The following is a 26157-nucleotide window of genomic DNA, read 5'->3' as shown; positions in this document are numbered from 1 at the left end:
CTCTCTCTGTGTCCTCTCTCACACACACAAACATGCACACACTTCATAGGTATGTATAACACCCTGCCTTCACTCCTGGCTTCACGCTCCACCCTCAGCCCTAGAGGACAGGCTGGTTGACCCAGGAGGAGGAGATAGAGGGGAAGGGAGGGAGGGGAGTAAGGTGGGAGGTAAGAGCAGACGGAGCTCAAATTCATTTCTGCTGGTGTTGGGGGCACAGCACGTTGCAAGAGCCTAACGTGACGCACGGGGAGCCGGGACACACACACGCCGGACGGCTATCGAATGGATTACCCCCCTGACACAGGCCTTTGAACTGCAACCCAGCAAGAACAATCCAGTCAGCAGATGCAGTGAGGAGCTGTTCAAACCCTTCAGAACTTCTCTGACACTTTGACCAAAAGAGGGGGAAAGTAGCTTTGATTAAGTAGCTTTGTTTTTTTTTTTTTACGAGTCTTGCCTGATTCATTCAGATTCACTGCGCAGAGGGACTTGGACTGTCAGAGCTGCTAATGGGAATATTTGTTCTGGGTTAACATTGGACATCACCTGTCACTCTGCCGTGCCACTGGAGTGGATCAGACGTAAGTAAACACGTTTTGTTGACCGTGTTGTCATTGTTTCATTTGCTGACAGAAGCCAGTGTCTTCTAATACAAAACCCTTCCATGTGTCCTCTCATCACTGAAAACACTAAGTTGGTTCAGTAGGAACACTGTGCGTCAACAGCTTTGTTTTACTGATCAATGTGGGACATCTGTGTGTTTGTATAGTATCTCATGTCCACATTGGTCACACAATTAGCCAATAAAAATCTAATAAAAATGTATTTGTACACCAACCACACACAGAAAGACGTGTAGTGAAAGGCTTTTCTAGGACTTTCCTTGACAAGAAGAAAAGATAAGATAAAAATATAAAAATACAATATGAGGAAGGAAGGAAGAGAAACATACAAATATATATAAAGTGCAGGTATTTGCAGTTAATGTGAAACCGTGGGCTGGGCATCATCATACTGAGGTAGGTGTTAGAAATAGAAAGAATAGAAAGGATATGGGATATTAAGAAATGACTGCATCAGGGAGAACAGTTCATTATTTGGGTGGCTGAGATCTTTTAACATCTACCTGGCTTCTGTGTACAACACTTTATTATTTTACCTGTTTATTTATAGGCTACATAATTGTTTCTACTGAATCTACTCCTAATCAGAAAAAACATTGTGCTAAATAATTGCCATTCATCAATTAATTCATGAATGGCATATCCTTTTATCTCATTAGAAAGAAATATAAGTGTGTAATTGTCTTTTTTCTTAGTTTTCAACAAAGGTGAAATGGAGACAAAAACAGTATAAAAAGTATTTCGGACTCTATCAGTAAACCTGTTTTGTAAAGAGGAACTTTGTATATTTGTATATTGTTGAATAAGTGTTAGGATTAAAAAAAAATCGTATATTACTTCACATCTGTTGAGCTTAAATAATTAAATTTCAACTCTAGTTTATTTTTGTGAATGAAAGACGTAACACTTTAGATCCAGTACAGATACTGACAGTGTTCTAACCATGCCCGTCTATCCTGATCTCAACATATGAAGGCTCAAACATGTTAACATATACAGTGTGTCTGGCTCAGACGGCAGGGTTGCTTCACTGGAAACGTTTCATGACATTAAGCAGAGGTGGATCTGTCCGGCTGCTAATGTAATCTGCTGTAGCGTATGATGTTCATGGACCCGGCTGGTGACGGCTGTTAATGCTTTGTCCCACAGTCACCAAGAGGAGACGCAAAACACGACCACGAGAGTTAAGGACACGCGTGAGAAAGCTTACCATGCACTGAGAACAAGGTGAGAGGAGACAGGGGCCGAAACACTATACTCACCTTGGGGGTGCTCTTCTTTGAAATGCACGTGTGTGTGTGTGTGTGTGTGTGTGTGTGTGTGTTTCTTTGGCAATGAATGTGCCCTTATTTATTTTTTTAAACCCAATTCAAAGGTCTGCAGATAATTAAAAACAGAGATTTGTGGTCCCTGCAGGCCGGCTGTGTTTTTATAGCAAACACACGTCTTTATCTTCAAAGCTCACTGATTAATTGCGTGACTTTTAAAATATTTGTATGACACAGCAGCTCGTTCTTTAGCATATAAGCAGAGATAAATAGAGGCAGCCTAACAGCGAAGCCATGGGCCGAGTTGAGCGGAAGCCTTAAACTGGACCGTCGCAGTGGCTTGTCCGGACACTTCCTGCCAACGTCATAGCAATGAAACAATTAAATAAACTCACCAGGTGGACAGTTGAATCAACAAATCACCGCTTGGCACAACCCTTTTGGTGATTGAGAGCACAAAGCTGTTTGTCTCGACCAAAGTGCTTTAAATGAGTTTTCCATTAATCATACAATTCTTCTTTTTTGTTTTTCTTCTTGCTGAGCATTTGGCACCGTCCACAACACGCTCAAAATGACTTCCTTGATTGTTGCCCCCATCAGGAAAAATCATCATCATCATCATTGCTATTATTTCCATGGTCAATTAAGCCTGGTCTCTAACAATCATTTCACCGGGTCCGTTTCCTCATGTGGCACGGATCTGAGCGCACTGACTCTGAACCTCCGGGCTGGTCCTGGCTGGGGCGGTGGCACAGTTTCCAGCCGTCAGGAGGAATACTCTGAGCTTTGTGTCAGATGCGTGAAGACGAGGAGGACGAAGAAGAAGCAGTATGGCCTGTTTTTGTTTGGGGCAGATTCTTATGGGCAGTTTGCTGGTTAATGATACATAACCAGAAAAACAGTCACTGGTCTCCTAAACAGGCTTTATCAGTGCTGATAAGGGGACTTGGACCCTCTTCCACTCCAGAGTATCCAGTGGCTGATGTATTATGGAAATAAACTCACGTTGGTATTTGTCAACATAACATTCAAAAAGCGCTGCAGCACGCACAACTGAAATGTGGGAAAGTAATGACTGTACTAGTTTGTGCAGTGAGGTGTGGTCCCACATGATTAACATTTAATGGGTTGTTTGGACAGTAATAAAACAAAGTGTTTACTTTTATTGCTCATAGGGGGTGCAGTCTGCGCTGAAGGCCAGGACCCGAAGTGACACATCCACTGAGAGAGACTCAAATAAATCATGGATACAGCGCCGTGAATCAGATTTTTAATGAGTACAGCAGGTTCCATCACACATTTAAAAGCATAAATATATGGCCGGTATCCACCTGTCATTGAAATGACTCATTCAGATGGTAAATTTATGAAGTGGTGCAAATGTGGAGGGGGATTTAATTTACCGACATATGGGCTTTGAAGAGGAAAGTGTGGTCGTATCCGCTTTATCATGCAGTCAAAATGGTGCATGGTCCAGCATGCACCAGCACATGACTCATAAAGACCCTTATTGTGCAAGGATCTATTGATTGGTATGTAAATAAAGTATTTTGCTGTGGAAAGAGCTCGTATAAATCACAGTGTGCCGATCTATTGTTTGAGTCATATTGTCATTCAGCTTAGATGCCAATTAGGCCACAGTGAATCATCAAAACCTGCTTAATGAGGATGATCATTAAAAACAAACTAAAATAATAAGCGTATCCTATATCCTATAACCTGTTTCCCAAGAGGTTTTTCATTCTTAGCGACAGAGGGGGTGGACGATTTGTTACAGGACAAAGAGAGGGTTGGAGTGGGTGGATGAATGTGAGAAAACATAGAGAAAGAGGAAGAAGAGCAGTTTACGGGGATAAATTAGTGACAGGTTTTGTGAGTGCTGTGTGCACAGGGCTGCTAATGAGGAGAGAGCGGTCCTCATTAATCAGATCAAGTCTGCTCAAAGGGAATTAATCAAAGCACTGACTTGAACACACAGATGGAGAGGGAAGTGCTAAGACTGACAAACACACTGATAAGGTGCTGTTTTTGTTGCCTAGAGAAACACATTTTAGTTCAGGATTCTTCAACCTGGACTCATCCATAACATTCCCAAATGATGAACAAGTTAAGTCTCATTCCTCTGGAATTTTCACCTGGATGATAAACCGAGATTATGAGAATTTCACACATGACGTGGTTTGTCGAAGCTAATGACCACAAACATGTGCGGACACTGAGAAGAGAGGGGTCTGACATGTTGACAGATGTGAATGGTTTGAAGCTGAAGTTTTCCAGCATACTTTTAACTACATGTTTCGCCCCCGAGGCTGTGTGGCCCTGTGTGCGGGGAAGAGCCACGCAGGGCAGAGAGGACATGAAGGATGGTTGAGGTTTGCTTCTGGAGAGGAGAGCGAGGGGAGGGATCGACTCCTTCATTAATCAGAGTGAAAGCTTTAAAGTAAAGAGAGGAAGCAGCATACTGCAGCAACTACTAAAAGCAGTATGTCCACAGTGCGTCCGGCGCGGAGAGATGGAATAATTTTAGCTTTACATTAAGGCGATCAGACGGACGGGAACACCATGTTGTGCTTGTGTTATTAAGATGAGAGCTAAGCAGAATATATTTTCAGAGTTGCGGGAATATAAAGAGATACATTAGACATCAGCAGACTCCTGCAGACAATATTGACCTCCTCCATGTATCCTTGGTTTCAGGAATTTCAGGAGCCGCCAGTGCCAGTAAGTTTTCGTGCTACCCTTGGGTCTCCTGAAGTTGAGCCACTGAGCAATTTGAAGATAATCCATGTTGATTTCTTGGATGCAGGCCCCATGCTAATGAGACATGAGCATATTTGGAGTAAATACCTCATGAGCTTCGGAGGTTCAGGCAAACAGAAGAAGAGACAGAGGAGTGATGGATGACAAGAACAGTCCTTTAGAAATCTCACACTCTTTCCCATGTGAGAAGATAAGTCAAAACCAAAGGTTCCTCCTACCAGTTAATAATCCTCTTATTACTTTTTATTGAACAGCATTGAGAGACATCATCTCAGCTTTACTGTAATGCCGCGTATTGTTTTCTTTGAGGAGGCCGTATTATAGCACCTTCCTAAGTCATTGTACTTCATCTGTTCTGAGAAACGCTGGAAAAAGGGATTTCACATTAAAAATTAATCACATGGGCATATATACATAATGAGATTATGTGGAAAGTATAAAGGACGGCAGAAGCACAAAGAATCCTCTCATGATTTATGCTGTAATTACAGAGAGGGGCACAAGGCTCCTCAGGACTCAACAAAGACAGGCCAGGAGATTCAGTGGTGGTAAAAGACCCCGTTGTCTAAAACTGTAATTGAATAACACTTGAACAAAAAAAAAAAAAAAAAAAAAGATACTAAGAAAGAATAGTATTACCTTTGTTCCGAAGGACCATCGTACATGGCAGAGGGGGGAGGATTCTAAAAACCCAGTAAAAGTAATAAAGCTTTGATTCGGTTCATCCATTTACGGCTGCATAGTGATCGCCTGGTGTGGCAGCGGAGACTCACTCAAACAAAAAGAGTGTTTTTCTGTCCTCTTAGAAACAGTTCTGCTCAGATTCACCTCCTTTCTCTCAGGGATGTACCTTCATGCTTGATGCAGAGGTCCAGCTGGCTCGGCCTGTCTTGCATTCATCTGAATACATTCCTCTGGCAAAGCCAGCATGTAAACGCCTGACAATGTGTTCAGCTGTGTTATCTCACGTGCCCAGCAGTGAGCACACTATTACTTGCAAATTGACTGTTGGGTCTCAGCAGAGCACGACCTTGTACTATCGTGTTAGTCCCACTCAATTGCTCAATACTATCACCAGAGTTTTAGTCCTATTTTTAGACATGGACATTTTCCAAAGAGTCATTCAGTGTTAAACTTGTGTACCTAAGCACTCCTTGTACATTAGTCATAATAATATACAAATGTGGTGTCAATCACCACACGCTCTGAGAACTAACCTAACAAAGGCCTCTTCAGAGCCATCAGGCCACCTCCTTCCTCCTAATCTTATCTTGCTCTTTTATTCTTTTACCTTTTCAGGCAGTTTTTTTCTTCTCCTGCCCTTTTCCCATACTGCCTTCATCACTCTCCTTTCGTCTCCATCCATTTTCCTCCTCTTCTACGTGCAGTGTATTTGACCTGGGCTGCCCACGGCATCCCAAGACTCTGCTCCTCAAATTGACATCTCAACTTTCTCTCTTCTCTTGAACCATTTATTTATAAGCATAGAAAAACAAACACAAAATTTATTGAGATTGACAGTGAGTGTGACTGAGAGAAAAGAAAAAAGAGAAGAATGCCTGGATGCATGAGAGACAGATGGAGAGGGGGGTGGTGGTGGTGGTGGGCGGTGGGGGGGGGGGGGGGGGGACAAAAACAGGGGGAAACAGGAATGTATGGGGGTAAGCATGGGATGAGAGTGATTATGAGAACGTTGGTGAAGGAATAAGAGGGGTGGGATCGAGGGGGAGAGCTGTCAAATCAACCTTGAGAAAATATGGCAGAGGAAATAAACCACGCTGGTTTTGGCGTCAATAAGAACTGGGAGCTTTGCGAGACGGACAAACGGGCACACTGACGGCTTGATAGAAACATTTTGAGACACCATGAAACACAACAACATTCACATTGCAACAGGATTCATAGAAAGTGTTTTTTTTTTGGGGGGGCTTTCTATGTTTTGGCAGTTTCCCAATAGACTCGGATTCTAGATACCCTGTTTTCACTCGTGAGTCCTCTGCAGTTGTTACTTTACAAAGGGGCCGCTATGGCCTTAGCTGACTTTTCCACTTTGCTGCCATCCGATCTCAAGGCAGACCGGCTTAAGAGAGTTTTTGTTTTCATGTTGCACAGAACATCATTTGCCAGCTCCTGAACCACAGCTGGTGCATTAGTTCATCGGAACGGCATCACAAGGTAATCCTAATGAGCTCGGGGAGTGTTAAAAGCCTGTCTTCGTCCTCCTCCTTTATTCTCAGCGGATCGTAAACATCTAAGAACTGACTCGGAAAGTCTAAAAGCTGAAGATATAAGAGGGACAGGGAACCGGTTCTTGCAGTCAATGCAGGGTACGATTTGTCTTAGTTGTCCACCAAAAAGAAATTGCTTTCTGCAGGGGAAGAGGAAAGGAGGATAAATTCGAGCTATCAAGGAGGCTGAGGTGTATTTGTCAATTGCCTCCCTCTAAGGGGAAGTTAGGTAAGAGAGATGACCTCTAGAGAGAGAAGCACCAGGGTGTAGGTCCACAGCACAGTTGTATTTGTGATGAGGTGACAGGGAGGTAGCAGAAGACCTCCTGAAGAATGTGGTAAAAGGGAGAGGACTCAAAATTCATTATAAAAAAAAAAAAACCCTCAACGACAGGGTTCAAAAAATTCGTTGCTGATTCCAAAGAAGTTGAATAACATACAGGCCAACAACTCCAAAGGGATGAGGCAGAAGTGAGGTCAAAAAACTTGTCAAAAGCAAAAGAGTATCGCACTTAGAGCAAAACCCTCAGCCCACAGCCCAAAAGCCCCTTTAATTTCAATCAAACTGCCCCAAATTTCACACAATTATAAATGTCAATCGTTTATATTTGCCAGATTTTTTCCTTCAAGATCCCTGAATAAGTCTCTGAGAAATCAGTTAAAATTGTAAAAAAAAAAAGCTTGAGGCGATAAGTAACGTGAAAAAACAATTATTGGTGCAGCCCTTAATCCGGATCCACACCAAAAATGTGTGGTTTCTTCCTTGACCCATACCACATCTTTCCACCAAGTTTCATGGTAATCTGTGCAGTCATTTTTGGGTCATCTTGCTGACAACAAACAAAGAAACAAACAACGAAGGGGACAGGGGTGAAAATATAAAGTATAAACACCTCGAATAATGTTTGCCTAAGTTAGTGGCACTGGAACTATGAGACAAAACTACACAGGGTTGTGAGCACAGAGAGTAACTTAACCAGGGGAGGGGAGACAAAGAGACAGAAAAAATACATCAGGGCTGGAAAGTGGGATCTGAAATGAGGGGAAAAGTCAATGGCACCACAATAAAACAGGATAAAGATAGAGATAGAGAGAATAATACTGCCAGCAACGGAAATAAATGAAAACATGACCTGCATGGGAGACAGAGCAGGACAGAGCACAGGGTCTGGCTCTCACTGCTTTCCCTCAGATTTAATGAAATTGCGCAACAGAAGCTATTTATAACAGTTGCTGTGAAGATGTGACAGATGCACTGAAAACAAAGAGGTTCTGTGATTCATCCCTTCGACAACACACGTCCTGAAAGGCCCGATGTGTTTGGTTTGTATTCTCAGTGGTACGATAATGAAAAACGCCCGAAAAGCTAAAAGGCTCAGCTGACACGCATGAGGGCGAATGGAGGGAGGGCAATAAAAGGATCAGACTGATATTACGATTATTCAGAACAAGTAAATTGCTTGTTGATTCAATCTGTGCTCTGCAAAATCCGAGTGTTGACTGTCTCATGATCCTGCAACCCGTTTGAGTCCTGCTGGCAAACAACGTCATGTTAACAAACCACAAAAAAACAGATTTTATGGCTTTCAACTGTAACACATTAACTGTTTGTGTTTCAGGAATGGAAAGCATCAGTGTGGACACAGACTGGGATGGGTTAGCTCTCTCCTCTCTGGTCACCACGGTAAGGAGCAGCCTCTCCTCCTCGCCCCTGCTCGTCTCCGAGCTGAACTCAGTCAACGCGTCCCACAGCGGGGGGTCCTTCTTCGGGATATTCCCTGACAATGCCTCCATCACCACACCTCACACCCTGCCCCAGCCCAGGACCAGGGACGTGGGCCTGGCCAGGGCGGAGATTGCGGTGCTTGGGCTGGTGCTGGCTTTCGCCACCCTGGGGAACAGCTTCGTGCTGTGGGTGCTGCTGAGGAGGAGGAAGCACAATGCACCCATGCACGTGTTCATGGTCAATCTGTGTGTGGCTGACCTGGTGGTGGCGCTCTTTCAGGTCAGTTCACAAAGTATTAGCTAAAGGAAAAAGAAAAGCAAGATTACAGGAGAGGGGCAAACTTTTGAAGTTTAAAAATTGTGTTTAACTGTATTAAAATGTAACATACACTGCAAAAAGACAATTAAAACAACTTAACTTAATATTTCTTTATGGCCATTATAAGGAATGGGTTGCTTAGTACAACAGTACGCCTCATTTAAGTGTTTTTGGACAACAGTGGCGGTAACATCAATAAAGGAGAAATGCTCTGCTATGTCAAGAGCTACATAATTATCATTATTTCATACCTGCCTTTGATCTGTGTGTTCAGGTTCTTCCCCAGCTGATATGGGACATCACCGAGAGGTTCCAGGGACCAGACGTGCTTTGCCGCGCCATCAAGTACTTGCAGATTGTGGGCATGTTTGCTTCGTCTTACATGATAGTTGCCATGACAGTAGACCGGCACCATGCCATCTGCTGCCCGTTGCAGGCCTACAGAGGGGGAGAGATGTCCCGCTGGAACACCCCTGTCATGGTGGCCTGGGCTCTGGCACTTGTCCTCAGCATACCGCAGGTAGGTAGGGGTCCGACGCACAAACACGTATATATGGGAAATGAGATCTCGGTGGGCATTCACACCCGGTGTTTCCACAGTAGAACTCAAGATGTGGGTCTGTTTTTAGCTCTATGAGGTCACTGAAGTTCAGCTCATCGGAGGAGGATGCTGACAGTCGTGTCTGTGGCTGTGCTGACCGCATTGCTTTTGTTCGGCCTGTCAGGTGTTCATCTTCTCTCGTGCGGAAATGGAGACTCCGGGAGACTTCGAGTGCTGGGGTCAGTTCGCTGAGCCGTGGGGGCTGAAGGCCTACGTCACCTGGATGGCTGTGGCTGTCTTCCTCCTGCCTGCCCTCATCATAACCATCTGTCAGGTAATACTGGTTGTGCTGGGCAGACTCTCTGCGTCATCCACTGAGACCACTGTCCAGGATCGCAGACTGTTACACAACATTGTACAATAAAGAAACGCGTGGCATGAATGAAATGCTGTTTTGTTTTCACGGAGGGGGCATTTGGCATTGTTTGATAACCCGTGGGGGAGTGTGGTCGGTGTTATGTAGCATCCCATGGCGTAGACGCATTCTGGGCGGCCTCCCATCAGCCCTGCTGGTCTATTTGGGGAAAGATATTTCCAGGGTCCAGCTATTTCCCCTAATTAACACAGCACTTGGAGGACCACTGCTGAGACGGGTGCTCAGAAAATCTGCCCACTGAGAAGCTACTGCCAGGAAGTGGAATGTACAAGATCTCTGCCAAACATAGAATACTGACCTTTTTTTAAATGATCAGATTTCAAGTCAAGACGACTCTTTGTCTGAAGTATCTACATACGGAAACCATTAAAATTCTATTTACTTTACTTGGATATCCTTGATGGAGTGAGAGCAATCTCATGAAGCTGTTTTTAAAAGCAAAAAATGGCAAAAGAGCAAAGTCTGGCAAAGAAAAAGGAAAAAAAAAAAGATCAAATTTAGTAGAATGAATCACCTATTACTACTTGATTCCAAATTATTGTTTTAGTTGCTCTGGAGACTGTGAAGAATTGTTTGGCTGCGATATATCTGTATGGCAGCCATTCATATTATAGCAGAGTAGTTGAATATATATGTTTAATAATGTTGTGTGTAAATGTCTGACTGGTTTATGGCTGATATTAAAGCCCAACACACATTCTCTACTTCGTACCAAATGTCCTGTCGCTGTTGCAGCTGAAACACTAAAAAAGATTGTCTGCAAAAGCAAAGCAAGGCGTCTGAGTCTGGGACAAATGTAAAACTCAATCATCAGGCCCTCAGCGTCTTGATTCACTCCTATTGCACTGTGTCATTCACAATTGTGTATTTCTCTTCCAGATAAGGATCTTCAGAGAGATTCACAACAACATCTACCTGAAGTCAGAGAGGATGGTGATGGCCGAGAATAAGAAGAGCAAAATCCTCTTCCGCTTCCACAGCTTCAAGAAGGAGGACGAGCGGGCGAAAGAGAGAGGAAGACGGGCATCCGGAGGGGGGGGCAGGGACGGGCGAGGGCCGCAGCCCTTGAAAGGTGTGAATAGCAGCCCTCACAATAACATGCTCGGCAGCCAAGCGGGAGAGTGTTACGATTATGCCCCACCTGCCATCCAGTACAACAGTTGTCGTGGTGAACAGGCGACAACAGCAACAACACAACAGCAGCAGCAGCAGCAAACAGTGAACAGCTCAGATTGCCAGGACTCCTACACCTCTTACGTGCTGGTGTCAGGCTCGCCCCGCTGCTCCCTTGACTACGTCCCCCCTCCCCGACCATCCACTCCACCTCCGAGCATCACCAGAGCCATGTCCAAGACCGTGAGGATGACTCTGGTCATTGTGCTGGTCTACACTATCTGTTGGTCCCCATTCTTCATCGTCCAGCTGTGGGCCGCCTGGGACCCCAACCCTCCTGACCAAGGTCAGTCACAAACAGGCTTCATCCATGTTAGCAGCCTGAGTCTTCTTTGGTCCATCTTTGCAACATTCCTGGTGCACATACTCACCCTGATAAAACAGCACAAACAGAAATCTGTGTTCTGAGCACGGCAAGTGAGTTTATTACCACTGCCAAGGAGGATACGTTTTGACCCCTGTCTGAGTGTTGGTTGATTGGTTTGTTTGTTTTTATAGCAGGATTACACAAAACCAACTGGAGGGATTTCCATGAAACTTGGTGGAAGGATGTGTTATGGGTCATTTTTGTCCAGATCTTGATCAGAGGCTGATCCAGGAATCTTTTCACTTTCAATATAATTTTTCCAGAGAATACTTCTTAGATCTTGATAAGAAAAAGTCACAAATTGACACAGACAGAGGATGTTGCACCGTGTTAAACCCCCTGACTAATTGTAATTTGTGAATATGGACTATACAAATAAAATCTGATTGATATTTAGGGAACTGCTATTTAGGACCGTGTGAAATCTGGTGTTGTGTGATTGAATTTAAGGAAACTGTTTGGCCAATGGTGCAGGTATTCCCACTGCTGAGTGCCATTCCAGTGTTTGTGGTTTTTCCCCAGATGTATCCACAGTCCAGTTCCAACATGTAATTGCTCTAAATGTGCAAACCCTGTCTGTTTCGACCATCCAGAAACAACAGCTAAAGGATCCGTCACAGCAGCCTCTGATCACTGCTGTTCTCCTTTTTTGTGGGTTTGAATACAGTGCGTGTCATTATTTCATAAGCACAAGCATCGTGTCGGATGGTGGGAACAGTGAGTCAAATAGAAGGTCAGAATAGCACAGGTTGTTTTAACTCACAGCGAGGAACCTCTGGATGATATCCTTTGACTCTGTACATTTTGGCACACAAACGGCATCTGATGATGTCTTTACTGGCAGCCAGGGATCGAGCTCCTGAGGCAAGTGAATCCTCAAGTGGTGGTTGATAGTATGGACCATGTGGGTGTCCTAGATCTGAAGCTAAAGATAAACACCCAGGGCCACTAAATAACCTGTTTATATCCCCGGATGGTTTTGAAACGTGGCCAGATGTTGCCATTCATTAACAATGATACGAGCCAGCAGCCTGCACACATAAAAAAAAATGATCATCAGACAAACACAGAGTGAGCCGCGTACACTCGCATGGACACAGAGACACACCCGGACATCTATAAACAGAGGGCACGTATATATGCACGTACAAGTGTGCATACACATGAATGATCCTTTCTGGCACACAAACAAACATACACACACACACACACACACACACACACACACACAAAGGGGGAGACAGAGAAGCAGGGAGAGTTGATTATAATCAAAGTTGTATTCCAAAAGGCTGTCTGTCCTTTTCAATTGTCCTCTATTGCCACAGAGAAATAATCATGTTTTGGTTAGAACATAAAAGACTTATTATTAGCCCCAAAAAAAGAAAACAGTAAAAGGAAGTATGTAGGATTTTGTCCCCTTGAGATATTTATGCCGCTGTCAAAGGAAATACAAAGAAAAACAATCCTAGTTAACCTAACCCTAGTGAATAGTTTATCTTCAAACTGAAGAATCGTGGATATTTAGGTTTGTTTAATAAGAGGAAAGAGAACAATGTGTTGTATAATGTTATGTGCTGGGAGACTGTTCCCCTATAGGTCACAAAAGCTGCACGTGAAAATTCTCATTTTATATGCACATGCATTTAAACGCACTTTTCATCTCTTGTGTGTTCACTGCAGGAGTGGCCTTCACCATCCTGATGCTGCTGGCCAATCTGAACTCGTGCACCAACCCGTGGATCTACACAGCCTTCTCCAGCAGCGTGTCCCGAGAGCTGCAGAACCTGCTGCACTGCTGGTCGCGACCCGGCCGCCGGGGCTCCCTGCCGGACGACTCCACCACAACACACACCTCCATCAAGGACAGCCAGTACTGACAGGGGCTGATGAGACAGCAACATGACATGTTTGAAAAGACACGCATGGCCGCACGTGTGCTCGTAGCAAGGACACCACCAACACCACCCCCAGCATCTCAGCCCTGACAGCAGAGAGCGCTGACCTCCACCAGATGTTTCCAGCAACAAAGGACAGCTGTACCGTCAACAGGATCCCTGCCTTAAATCACCTGTCCTCTCCCCCCCCCCCCCCCCCCAGCAGTAAAGGAGGGTGTCATTGAAGATGTCAACACCATTTTATGAGGGCAATGGAGAATATCCAGTGGAAGTCACCATCAAACAGCACCTGCAATACAAGATGCCCTTGACAGTAAAGACATGTTCAACTGTAGCTGCTTAGGATAGAGCCCTTTGCATTGCCTCACACCCTGGCCCTGTTCAGACAGAGCAGAGCAGCAGGAATGCAGAGGGTGGATCGCTGCATTGATGGCGGTTACGGCACGCCTAATGTACAAAGCTCTCGGTGGTGAGAAAACAAAGCAGCGGGCTGAAGGAAAAAAAAAGAGAAGAGCGAGACAGACAGAAGGGAAGACTGCTGTTGGACCGAGAACAGACAGGGGATGACACGGATGTTTCAGCTGCAGGAGTGGTCCTGAGAAAAAAGCTGTGGTCGAAATCTCATAATGTGAACGAACTTTGTTAAATCAAAGAAAGTGCGCTTGAGGCTGAATTCATATTCGCTCCGGACGAATCGGGAGTTCCGAGGAACAATAGTGATTTATGAGAGAGACGGACGGAGATTCACTCGTGAGAACAGTGCCCCCTCCCCCCCCCCCCCCCCCCCCCCCCTTGTGAGGAACTGGAGAACTGTGGACTGATGCAAATAAGGCATACACACACACACGCACACACACACACACACACACTCCCTCTCAAAGTAACAGACAGTGAGGGTTGAGCTCCTGGACATTTCAGGTTTCCACAACCAAGCAGGACAACAATTATGTGATTGTGTTTCATACAAACACGGCAGTGAGGTACATTAGATTACCGTCCTGTCGGTGCTCTCCTGACAGCTCGGGTCAACGCAACACCAACGCAACGCAGGAGACGCAGCACGGAAACAAACAACAGTGATTCAGCAGCATTCCAGTGATGAACAATGTACAGTATATTTATTGAAAATGTAAAGGCACATTAGATTATATGACATTTTGAGGTGAAAAGTTGAAAAGTTGAAATGTTGAATCATTCAATTGTTATGGCCGGACACCCATTTGAGGGGACGTCAATCCCAAGTTCTTTTTTTTTTGTAAAGCTGTACTGTAGAATCTTTTCAGGTCTTAAAAGTAGAGCTAATTCAAAGCTTCAGATACAGATATGCACGGACGTCTCAAGGTCAAAGAGACACTACTGCACCTCGTTCAGACTACATGTCGACTTAAGAAAAACTTAAAACAGTGAAAATACTCCCAGTTAAAGCAAAGTGCCTGTAAATGCCAGTGGACCTTTTTTTGTTAGAGGGGCCTCCCTCGCTGGATTAATCTTATTCAGAGACGAAGTCACCGCAGAGCAGGGATCACTGACTGTGTTATATTTCACCATGAGCCATGTGTTCTTCTCTCTTTCTATTTATTGTTGCATAAAAGAAACTACACACATATATCAGTTTCTGTTATTGCCTCACAGTCGCCTTTCTTGTGCATATAGAGCAGTGTGTTATGGCCCTAAACTGCATGACAGATAAAATAGTAATATAGATATATATATAGTTCTATTTGCTTGGATAAAAGTGTGATAATATAAGCTACTGCACAAACAATGGGTGTATATATATGTATGAAATGAAATTAGTCATCCCTTTAGTGCTGAGCCAGAGTAGCACATGTTTTTTTTCCGCGAGGCAGCAGTGTTATGAGAGTCTGCCGGACAATGCTTGGATGCTTTCAAGGTGTCTCAGGAATACTTGTCTGGTTCGAAGGAGAAGCCGCCTGAGCTTTTCCTCTGTGCAGCCCGGGTGTTTGGGCTGTCGGCACGCCACTGCGCGTTTGTTCCCCAGACACAAGCTTTGGACTTTGATTCTCCGCCAAATGGAGGGCCACGGCCACGTAGCGTCCCTTTTCTCACTTTGTAATATCAGGAAATAGATGAACTTCTCCCAAACCCTGTGGGTGTTCATGAATTTTCATCTTCCTGTCAGGAAGTTGAGAGGTCAGAGGATGATTCTTCTCCGCTCAGAGGGGCCAGACTTTCAGATCCATCCAGCCTTTCGGCTCTGTGGGAGAGGCCCAGCACACTCTGTCTGTGCGTTGCTCTGCCTGTAAAGCCATTAGTGCAGCATTACGATGGCTAAATAATGAATGAATTCAATATGGAGAGTTTTCTGGCACAAACACTTTTCAATATCCGCTAAAATTAGACCGATCATTGCAGAGAGTTCCCCCCGCGACTCTGTCTTGTTTCCCGAGGACAGAAGACCTGATAGTAGATATTATCTCTACCACCACCATCGCCCTCCCTACCTGTCAGAGCTTATGATGTACGGTTTGTAGGGTAGGTCGTTTTTGACATCCTGTAGTGTGTGTCGGTCAGTGTGTGTGTGTGTGTTTATGTTGAATGTCCTCCTGGTCTCCACACTGGTTTCCATACTGTAACGTGGTTGATGTCGCAGCTCAAGGTCAGGTCTTCATTACTGTGGAGCAGCGCTTCCTGCCAGTGGCCCGCAAACGGGGTATGTGAGAAACAAATGACCCAGCTGCGTGACTGTCGTATAAGGTCAGCGGAATAGGTGAACTTCCCTCTCGAAATCAAATTGAGGGTCGGCCAAGGAGAACATCTAATGGCTCTGAAGAATGACACAGCCCCCCAAGCCTTGACCAAAGTCGGTATAAATCAGACCTGGAGCCTGGAGCTTGGAGCTTTACTGCACTAAGCAATGTGTCTGCATTGCTTAACTCAAGACCCCTCCACAGATCTGAGGAGTGATGGGGCCGCCGCTAAGCTCATTCCAAGACACCGGGAGGCGTTCCTGGCCCTCGCCGACTTACACAAGCCAGGCCCAGCGTCTGTGTTTGCAGAGCGCGTTGGAGCATCGTAGTTTGTAATCACCTGAGGCAAAAAAGAAAATGAGCCTTATCGTACTCATTATTTTCTTTGTTTCACGTTTGTTTATCTTTTTCTGTTTGTGGTTGCTCCCCCCGAAATGCACCGGCCTCATCTGCCTCTATTTCCAACCCACCCTATGACTGCAGCTGTTTTCAGGGTGATTTACGCCAAATGTAGTTACGCTTCCATTTTTATTGGCTGCATTCATGATCCGAGACAAAATCTTACCTCAGCTTTGACTGTTTTAAAGGGTTTATTTCTCTGAGAGCCACAGGATCAAGGCTTTGCTTTTTTATCACTCTCACCAACCTTGTTTTCATTACTTAAAGCCTAGCTGTATTTACACCTCGACGAGAGCCCGCAATTTCATTTCCCTCGTAGTAAAAACAGGCATGTGGATGAGCGTCTGATGAAACCCATTTTATGGGAGCTCATTCCACATGCTTTCACAGGATTTAGGTACAAAGACACAGTTGGTGGTGATGTGTCTGCTCCTGTTTAACCTTTAGTGTTTCATGGGTCATGGCCGGGCATGAGACGAAGCACAAAAATGAAAAATAAATCTCGGTTGGAATGGTTGACATTTTAGTGTGAAATATGGAGAGGGTGTCTTATACGATGGAGGACGAGCCTTTTACAAAATAAAAGAGGAAAAAAAACAATTTCCTCTTAAACGGTGAAAGACTGGTACTTGACTGGAACTGCGTTAATAGGCGTAGCGGGTGAGAGGATGCACATAGAGGACAGGAGGAGGGAGATAAGAGAAAGACAGGTTTATTCACTCCAAACACAGTCAGTCTATTGTGGTCGAGGCAGCTAAACATGCCCCACTGTACATACACATCCATGTAATAACTGGAACAATAACTGTTATTATAGTGTAAGAAAGGGCGAAGCCAGCGTCTGTCGCGTCTGTTTTCTGAAGCTCGCAGTTTGTTGACCTTGTTTCTGTTATGCAAAAAGTTTTAAAGAACAAGCGGCGGACACAATGTTTATGGCAGAGACAGAGTGTGACTTCATGTGAGAATCATTTGTGCGACGCCAGTTTCCACATTGCTGCATCTCACTAAGCCCATCCGAGTCTGCCGCCGGAGCTGGTGTGTTACACACCTCTGTCAAGGCTGCTTTTCTCTGCCTCACAGCACGCACACAAACACACACACACACACACACACACACACACACACACACACACACACACACAAATGACACACACACATACACACACACACACGAGGGACAGAGATTCTGTTACAGTAACTCCTATTTCTCTGTAAAATACTATAATCATAATATTAAGCACATGTATATATGCAGCACTCCTAAAACAAAGTTACAGAGTACTTTGCTTCGGTCAATTAAGATTAAATTTACTGTTGTTGTATGAATACAAAAAATAAATGTGATTCCGATTTGTTTGCTTGCATGACCCTGTAGCTCATTGTCAGAATCCAAACATAAATAATTCACCGCTGTAAGAATAAATTGTGACTTCCTGTGAGTGCATTCATTCTGCAACAATAACAATCTCAGACTAATTCACTTCTACATCCGCAGTCATCTGCATCGATGTGCGGGTCGGAGTTAACACACACTGAACTCTCTCACAAAGAGTGTGTGAGCATTGACTCAGTGGCTCTCTTTCAAAGTTTGTTTGTTCATTCCTCCTAAATCCCATCATCCAGCCCGTCCCCCACTTAATACCCCAGCAGGGAGTGTCTGCGTCTACTGCAGATAATGTCTTTCTCTGCATTATCAACATTGTGATGTGTCAATTTTCTCCTTGACAAAAGGGGACAGGGGACAAAAGTGTGTGTTTGTGCCGACAAAGCCGCAGGAAAAGCAGACAAAAAAGATATGTCTTGTGTGCTCTGTACACCGAGAAGTGTTTACGTGAGAGGATCCAGTTACTCATGTACAGAGTTTAGATTACTCTCCTGGGAGTCGGTGAGAAGTTGCAGTTGTGCTGTGGATGAAAAAGCAGCACTCTGTGTTCTCTGCACTGTGTGTGAACGCTGTTTTGATTCGGTCCAGATACAGAAATAGACATGCTAAGTTTACATCCCCCAAATAAACTAGATTATATAAGCATGCGATTGCTCTAAGTAGCACACTAATATATGTGACAACTTGAATTAAGAGAACGTAAAAGACAACAATGGCCCGATTTGCATTATGTGCAGGAGATACATTAGGAAGAGCTGATACTGAACCAATAAAAATCATTTGCAATCTGTCTATGGGGCAATAGCTGGCGTCTCTCTCCTCCAATGTAGCAGAGAGCTGCCACAGTGTGTTCAGCTGGTGGTACTGCAGCACTGACAGGTCATGAATTAACACCTGTATCATGTTTACTCTCTGTCTCTGTGAGTAAGTGTGAGTGTGTGTGTGTGTGTGTGTGTGAAGAAAACAGGAAGTTGTGATCAGCTGCTGTGTTGAAGCACTAACTTCTCCCTGACTATCCAGGAATGCCAATAGGACATTCGCACAATGAACATGTGCACACCATCAAGTTTTTCTCTGTTGGTTCGACAACTACCATAAATCGTATTCAATTTTTGTAGATTAAGACTTTAAAGGCAACACAAGTAATTATCATATTAATCAAAGGCAGTACAGCAGTAGATTTTTCCTTCAGTACTGTTGGTGTAAATCTTTCTTAATTTTCTGAAAAAATACATAAAATTCCTAATTCTCCAACACTGCAAAAAATACTATTGGATGCAAGACAGATACTGCAACTCTTATGAATATCAGACCATCCATCTTTACACCCTCCAGCTATTAAATCTGTGAAAGCTTAGTCTCGTTTGATCTGGTTATTGTTTGATCTATGAGGTCAAGGGACTGTTCATTCATTAATGCTTTGCCAATTTAGCTCTGGCAACTAAAAATAAATAAAAAAAAACTCTGTACAGCTGCGTTTCTACAAAATAAGAGATCACGACTCTTCTCGCCTGTACAGGAGAAAAAGGGATTTATAGAAGACTAGGCTATCACATGAACCACCACATTACACAGGAAGAAAAACAAGGCTTTTATTCACTTTACTGGAAGAGACATAGCCACCGGGCCTGCTGCAGTCACTATTGATGTTCCCCACATCTGTGTCCCACTCTGGCCACGTGTATCCAGGCACAAGGACAGAGGATGACTTCACACCAGAACGAACACAGTACACAATTTGTTGTATTTGTTCACGTGGTCCAAGTTTATTAGTTTGAATTTAAGCCCCGAAAAATTACAAAATTCCATCCATACTGACAGGACAAACTCCTGCAAAAACTGTTAAGTCACAAGACAGATGGCATACAGACACAGTCTGAATAAAACAACACAAAGACCGCTCCTCTTATTCCTCATCCCGACGCAAATTCAAGTGGCAAACTCCTTCCGGCTCGCCACAACACTGGATGATGAATCATTGATCCTCCACAATTCAGTCTTTAAACACCCAGTGACTGCGGGTCCCGTTATGCTTGGATGGTGTTCTTGGCACTGAAGGCCATGTAGTAAAACAAGATACCGATGAGGCCAGCCACCACCTCAGTGGCCACCCATGGGCCGTTCCACGCACCCTGTGGGGGCACGAAAGAAAAAGGAAGATCAGTACAGGTTTAGCAAGAAAGCTAACCAACCCTATGTTAGAGCCTGATGCATTTATCTGTTCGACTATTTACAGATAGATTGGCATCAGCGTTTGCCAATATGTAACAGCATAAACACTTACTTTAAATATTAACAATGGAGCAATATGTGCATTCAATTAATTAAATCATACTAAGTTTATGGTTGAGCTTTAAAATATTAAGCTTCAATTACAAGGGTTTGATATAGATACCTGTTAGGCGATAAAGCGGTATTAGATTTTATCTCTCTCCCTAATATTGGCCTCATCTGTACGTCTCTGTCATATATTAGTTTGTCCTGAGGCAAATTACAATCAACCGTGACTTGGCTCCATGAAAATGTGTTGGAAGCGATTTACACGTCCAGCAGATAAAGAGCAGCATTAAAAATGACTTGGGGTCAAGTACTTGACTCAAAGTGATGAGAGCCATTGGATGAGCGCCATTGGATGAGAGCCATTAAACTGAAGAAGTCAAGATAAAAAAGTTGAAGGTAGGAAAACAGCAGAAGAAATGAGCAGAAAGAAAAAGCTCTGGTGTTTTTCAATGTTTATATAAAAATACTGATTACAGATGCTTTCATTCTAGAGTGTGTGGTCAGGTTTTTTTTTTTTTACAAGCTAATGGCACCATTATTGTGAACTCATACACATGTTCAACCTGAGGATCTATTAGAGACTCACCCTGTGGTCAATGTTGATGGAGAACAGAGGCTGAATGGCATTTACGTCTTCGTCGTTTCTCTGGGCCTGGAACACAAGAAACGCAGCCACATGTGGTTCAAATTAAACAGCCTTTGCAAAACAAGTGGAGCTCACCGGCAGGAAACTATGAGCTTATCGACAATACATGTAACACGAACCTTGCGCAGGGCACTGTAGGACTCCTCGTCAAAGAATTTGACCGGATAAGTTCCAGAGCTGGCCTGTTTGTGAGGCATGCTCCAGGACACCTGAGGGGAAACAGTCACATGTTGAAGAAGGGCAGATTTGTTTTGGTGTCAAAATTCTAAAGTTTAATTCTGGTAGGCTGTGCTGCCGAGGAGTGGATTCAATCCAGGGTTGAGGAAGGCGAGTACACAACAGCCTGCCGAGATTGTGCTACGTGATGAATTGTACAAATAAGGCAGTGCACGAAGTTTGCTCCTCAAATGCAGTCACAGTTACAACATGTGACGGAAGTAGCTGTATTGAGAAGGACGAGGGCTTGAGAGACGAGTTCAGATTCTGCACACTCTCCCACTCACACACACCTGACCACAAGTGGTAAGATTGGCAGAATGTCAATTCTGAACAACATCAGTCATTAACTGGATATAAGAGTTTAAATATTAGTACTCTTTGATAACTGCTGGCTTTTAAGAGATTGTGGGATTTTGGAGGGACTTTTAATTGACACATTATAAACTACCAACTGGTCCAAGATGTGTTATATATTTGAATTTTATTAGTAAAGCCCTTTCCATAGAAGTACTTGGAAAGAGCCTCACATAGAAATGGACACTGGAAAAAATAATAAAACATAGGATAAAAACATTTAACTGGACATAAAGAGGCACAATAAAGAAAGCAGGCTGAAGACAGTAGAAATACAAATTTACTTTAACTTTAACCTAGAGCCCAAGAGACCCAGACGCCAGAAGTCCTCAGGCTGTGACCTGGCTCTTTAGGGGTAAGGCTTTCAGTAATTCAATTTGAAGCCAGACCCTGTTTAGCCTGTGTGATTATTACCAAATACTTAAAAATAAATTTGTAGCCAGTGAGGAGCGGCGAAAACAGGGGAAATAATATGGAGGACCATACATGACATAAGTAAAAATAAATAAATAAATAAATGTATAAATAAATACAGAAATAAATAAATAAATGAATAAATAAAAATGGAAATAAATAAATAAATACAGAAATAAATAAATGAATATGTTAATACCAAAAGAAATGTCAAAAGAAATGTCTTAAATATATTTTAACATTTATTTTTTCCCTGATACATTTCCTTTGCATTTGCAGTGTCCTTATGCTAATGAGAAAGGCGGGCCTAGCCGCAGTCTCATGCAGGATTGGTCACAGGAGTGTAATGATCCAGCCCTACTACTTCTGCCTTTCAATGCTGGTGTCCAGTAGCTGTTTGGGACGTTGAGCCAGTTCACACTTAAAATGAACTAGTTCAAGTTCAGAGGGTTAGTTAAGGTTATTTTTTATTGGGATGATTTAGCTGTCAGTAGTCCTGACTGTGAGCGTCACGTCTCGTGTTGTACTGAGCACAAGGAGCGAGCCGAGAGGAGGAGGAAACAGAAACTCCAGCTCGGTACAAACCACCTGCCGCCTCTGCTCTGAACATGAAGCCGCTGATCTCTGAGCAGATGTGACCAGAGAAGCTCTGTGTTTTCACTGTTTCCACTGTTCCAGAGTCACTAACTGCCTGCTTCACGGTGAAGAGCTCAATCTCAGTCACTGCCCGTGTCTCTGAGCGAGTGTGTGGCGGAGCGCAGGGGCTGTGTGTGTGTAGCTCAGTTGACCAATCCTGCTCGAGACTGAGGTTAGGCCCGCCTTTCTCATTAGCATAAGGACACTGAAATGTGGAAATAAATAAATGTGGAAATAAATAAAAGTTGCAATAAAAGTGGAAATAAATAAATAAATGTGGAAATAAGTTTAAGACATTGATTTATTTAATTCTGCATTTATTTCCATATTTATTTATTTATTTCCACATTTATTCCAACTTTTATTTTTCGATTTCAGTGTCCTTATGCTAATGAGAAAGGCGGGCCTAACCTCAGTCTCCAGCAGGATTGGTCAACTGAGCTACACACACACAGCCCCTGCGCTCCGCCACACACTCGCTCAGAGACACGGGCAGTGACTGAGATTGAGCTCTTCACCGTGAAGCAGGCAGTTAGTGACTCTGTGGAACAGTGGAAACAGTGGAAACACAGAGCTTCTCTGGTCACATCTGCTCAGAGATCAGCGGCTTCATGTTCAGAGCAGAGGCGGCAGGTGGTTTGTACCGAGCTGGAGTTTCTGTTTCCTCCTCCTCTCGGCTCGCTCCTTGTGCTCAGTACAACACGAGACGTGACGCTCACAGTCAGGACTACTGACAGCTAAATCATCCCAATAAAAAATAACCTTAACTAACCCTCTGAACTTGAACTAGTTCATTTTAAGTGTGAACTGGCTCAACGTCCCAAACAGCTACTGGACACCAGCATTGAAAGGCAGAAGTAGTAGGGCTGGATCATTACACTCCTGTGACCAATCCTGCATGAGACTGCGGCTAGGCCCGCCTTTCTCATTAGCATAAGGACACTGCAAATGCAAAGGAAATGTATCAGGGAAAAAATAAATGTTAAAATATATTTAAGACATTTCTTTTGACATTTCTTTTGGTATTAACATATTCATTTATTTATTTCTGTATTTATTTATTTATTTCCATTTTTATTTATTCATTTATTTATTTATTTCTGTATTTATTTATACATTTATTTATTTATTTATTTTTACTTATGTCATGTATGGTCCTCCATAAAATAATGCATGTCCTTGAATTGCATTAAATCTTTAATTTTGTTTTTTGAAAATGCAGTCTACATACAGGAAAGAGCACTTTGGCTCAACCGAGAGTAAATTTAATTACAGCTGTCAAAACACTGAGACAAAGTGGGTGACTTTCATTAGGTAGCAGAAAATAAAAAATGACTTCAAACCATGGTTCATGTCATTTTTATGTTGTTTACATTTGATCTCTTTGACTCTGAATTACGAAAAAATTATATTTTGTATGTCATCAACAATATGGGCTGTCTATATACCTGACATTGATTGGTTTCTAGACGGGTGTGTTTGAAGTGGGGCTGTTCTTGTAGGTAATGGTCTTAACATTTCAATGGAGAAAATTATTGAAGGGATTTAATGGGATAATTTAGCATCAGTGGTAATATAATATCACCGTACTAATACTTCCAGCATCACCGGCTTCAGGTACAGTACCTGACTTGAGTTTGAATGGCCCTAATGAACAACCGTACTTTTCAAACTTTAACATCTTCGGAGGCAAAGACTATTAGTAATCCCAAGAGCAACTTCATCTTCTAGTGTTTAATGTTATCTCCACTTCCTGCCATTGAAGTGTTTTTGCACTTCAAACAAACTGAAGCATGGGCCGGTCTGATCAATACTGAGCACAACTCTTTTAGTTGAACAAAATTTGGGTCTGTTGGTCCGGCCCATGGTCCGAGGGGCCTTTCAATAGATAAAGAATGTCAATCTGATAATCTGCAATCTCAGTTTTGCTCTCATTCAAGTCTGGGAGCTTGCTGAAAACAACACATAACTTGAAACAGTAGGTACCCATCCTATTACTACATATTTTTATTAAATATGTATATAATTAATTATATACTTGTATGAATTTGAAGTGAAGCTCTTTGTTTATGTTTTATCTGCCTATCACTCGAGTACTGAATGTGACTGAGGCAGTTTGAGACTTTGACCGCTGGTGTCTGCAGATGTTCTCTGCTCATGCAGCTGGATGTCATGTCTGTACATGTGAACATGAGGACAGGGCCATACCTGGTACTTTCCGACATCCTGGCCTCTGGTCACAGGGAACTGTCTTCCATTGACATCAGCATACAGAGTCACACTCTGGACAGGACAGACACGATCACCAGTGAGTCACACAATCGATAACGCTCATACATCATCATCATCATCATCTTGTCTGTGTTGGACGTGCTGGAGGTTTGACTGGTACCTGAGCTCCGTTGCCACAAGTCAGGCTGAGTTCAACGATGAACACAGACTCTGAGGAGATGACGGCGTCAGAGGTGGTGTAGGCCGAGGGGAAGATCACTGGGTCGGTGCAGCTCTCTCCTGTCAGCGCACAGAGCACATATAAGGTTAGCTTAGGGTTAGCTTAAGGTTAGCATAGACACCAGTACAACACACGTTTCACCAACTCTTAACACCACAAACGGGAGACACCCAGAAGTGACTTGAAGAACTAGCCACTTGCTAACGCTGGTTAGCATTACAAGCTTCATTCAGGTCTTTCATTCGGGTCTCTCCTCTCCTTCCGGTTCATCGCTGACATACCCGAGCAGGCGACCACCAGCAGGGCCAGGAAGGCAGTTATCCGGATCATCGTGGCTTCCAAGCGGCTGTCTGACACGTTTCTTTATCGCTGAGCTCCGGCTCCTGAACCGCTTCTTCCAAACAGACAGAGGAAAAGAAGTCCACCTCAGCTCACAGCCGCGATCCACTGCGCCTGCGCAGGACTGACGTGGACCGTAGTACCGCGGAGCATCCTGGGAAAGTTAGTCAATCGACACGTCATCAGTCCTGCAATGAATCCTCTTTTTAATAAATACTTAAACGTTCATCATTAATCTTAAAAATAAATTGTTACAAATGTTGTAAATAGTTAAATTAACAAACAAATGAAGCCCCCTTTGAATTAATAATATTAAATAAAAGAAGAAACCTTCCTTCCAATAAGAAATTATATTCCCCTCCTTTTATCCCCTAGGTATCAAGATTCAAGACTTTATTGTCATGTGCTCAGCAATTACATTTAACAGTCTCTGTCAATTAAATGTTTGTCACATGCTGTCTTTTAGCAATGCTCCAAATATGACACAAGCAAAAAATACATATATAGTGGAAAAATAAACAACAAACCAATTTTTTTAAATAGTGCATAGTTTAGAGGAATTATGGCAGATTGGAGGAGTTTAAAAGTCTTGAGGCCTGGGGGATGAAACTGCCTCTGAGCCTAGTGGTGCGGGCCCGGATGCTGCTGTACCGTCGGCCAGATGGCAGCAGGCAGAACAGTCCATGGCGCCCTGGGGTGATCGGGGTCTTTAATGATCCAAAACTATATTTGTGTGCATATTCTGTCATTGCACAAACACTAAGTGTTCAGCAACCACAAACTACTTCCTCCAATATGAATTAACACCTCTGATTTATTGCAGAACTGTATAAACTGTGTACCAAATAAACTGTAAAGTAAAAATCCGAGGAAATCCTCTATTCTAGAATAATGCATCATATGAGCTAGGGCAATAAGGGGATCGACTATTAACTAGCATCAGTTTTCTTTTGTGAATTGGCTTTTTTTTAAAGAAAAATAAGAT

At 43.4% G+C, this 26157-nt stretch overlaps 2 protein-coding genes across 3 annotated transcripts; one reads left to right on the top strand and one right to left on the bottom strand.

Moving 5' to 3' along the window:
* The first annotated feature begins 196 nt into the window (after nucleotides 1-196).
* On the top strand, nucleotides 197-14944 carry LOC133956769 (vasopressin V2 receptor-like). Of its 2 annotated transcripts, XM_062392073.1 has the most exons (7): nucleotides 197-584; nucleotides 1776-1853; nucleotides 8502-8887; nucleotides 9201-9446; nucleotides 9652-9801; nucleotides 10783-11362; nucleotides 13124-14944. In XM_062392073.1, the coding sequence occupies exons 3-7, from the start codon at nucleotides 8504-8506 to the stop codon at nucleotides 13318-13320; spliced, it is 1557 nt and encodes a 518-aa protein (XP_062248057.1). In that variant the 5' UTR covers nucleotides 197-584; nucleotides 1776-1853; nucleotides 8502-8503; the 3' UTR covers nucleotides 13321-14944. The 2 variants fall into 2 exon arrangements, with proteins under 2 accessions (XP_062248057.1, XP_062248058.1); XM_062392074.1 differs by lacking the exon at nucleotides 1776-1853.
* Nucleotides 14945-19569: 4625 nt separating this feature from the next.
* ssr4 (signal sequence receptor, delta) lies at nucleotides 19570-25290 on the bottom strand. The gene is made up of 6 exons (XM_062392086.1): nucleotides 25115-25290; nucleotides 24774-24892; nucleotides 24590-24664; nucleotides 20878-20967; nucleotides 20699-20764; nucleotides 19570-19964 (listed from the first exon to the last, which is right to left on the bottom strand). The coding sequence occupies exons 1-6, from the start codon at nucleotides 25161-25163 to the stop codon at nucleotides 19860-19862; spliced, it is 504 nt and encodes a 167-aa protein (XP_062248070.1). The 5' UTR covers nucleotides 25164-25290; the 3' UTR covers nucleotides 19570-19859.
* Between the last annotated feature and the right edge of the window lie 867 nt (nucleotides 25291-26157).

Source organism: Platichthys flesus, chromosome 7 (assembly GCF_949316205.1).
Source record: "Platichthys flesus chromosome 7, fPlaFle2.1, whole genome shotgun sequence".
Lineage (NCBI taxonomy): Eukaryota > Metazoa > Chordata > Actinopteri > Pleuronectiformes > Pleuronectidae > Platichthys > Platichthys flesus.
The sequence above is the reverse complement of the archived record's forward strand: the minus strand, read 5'-3'. Positions and strand labels throughout refer to the sequence as shown.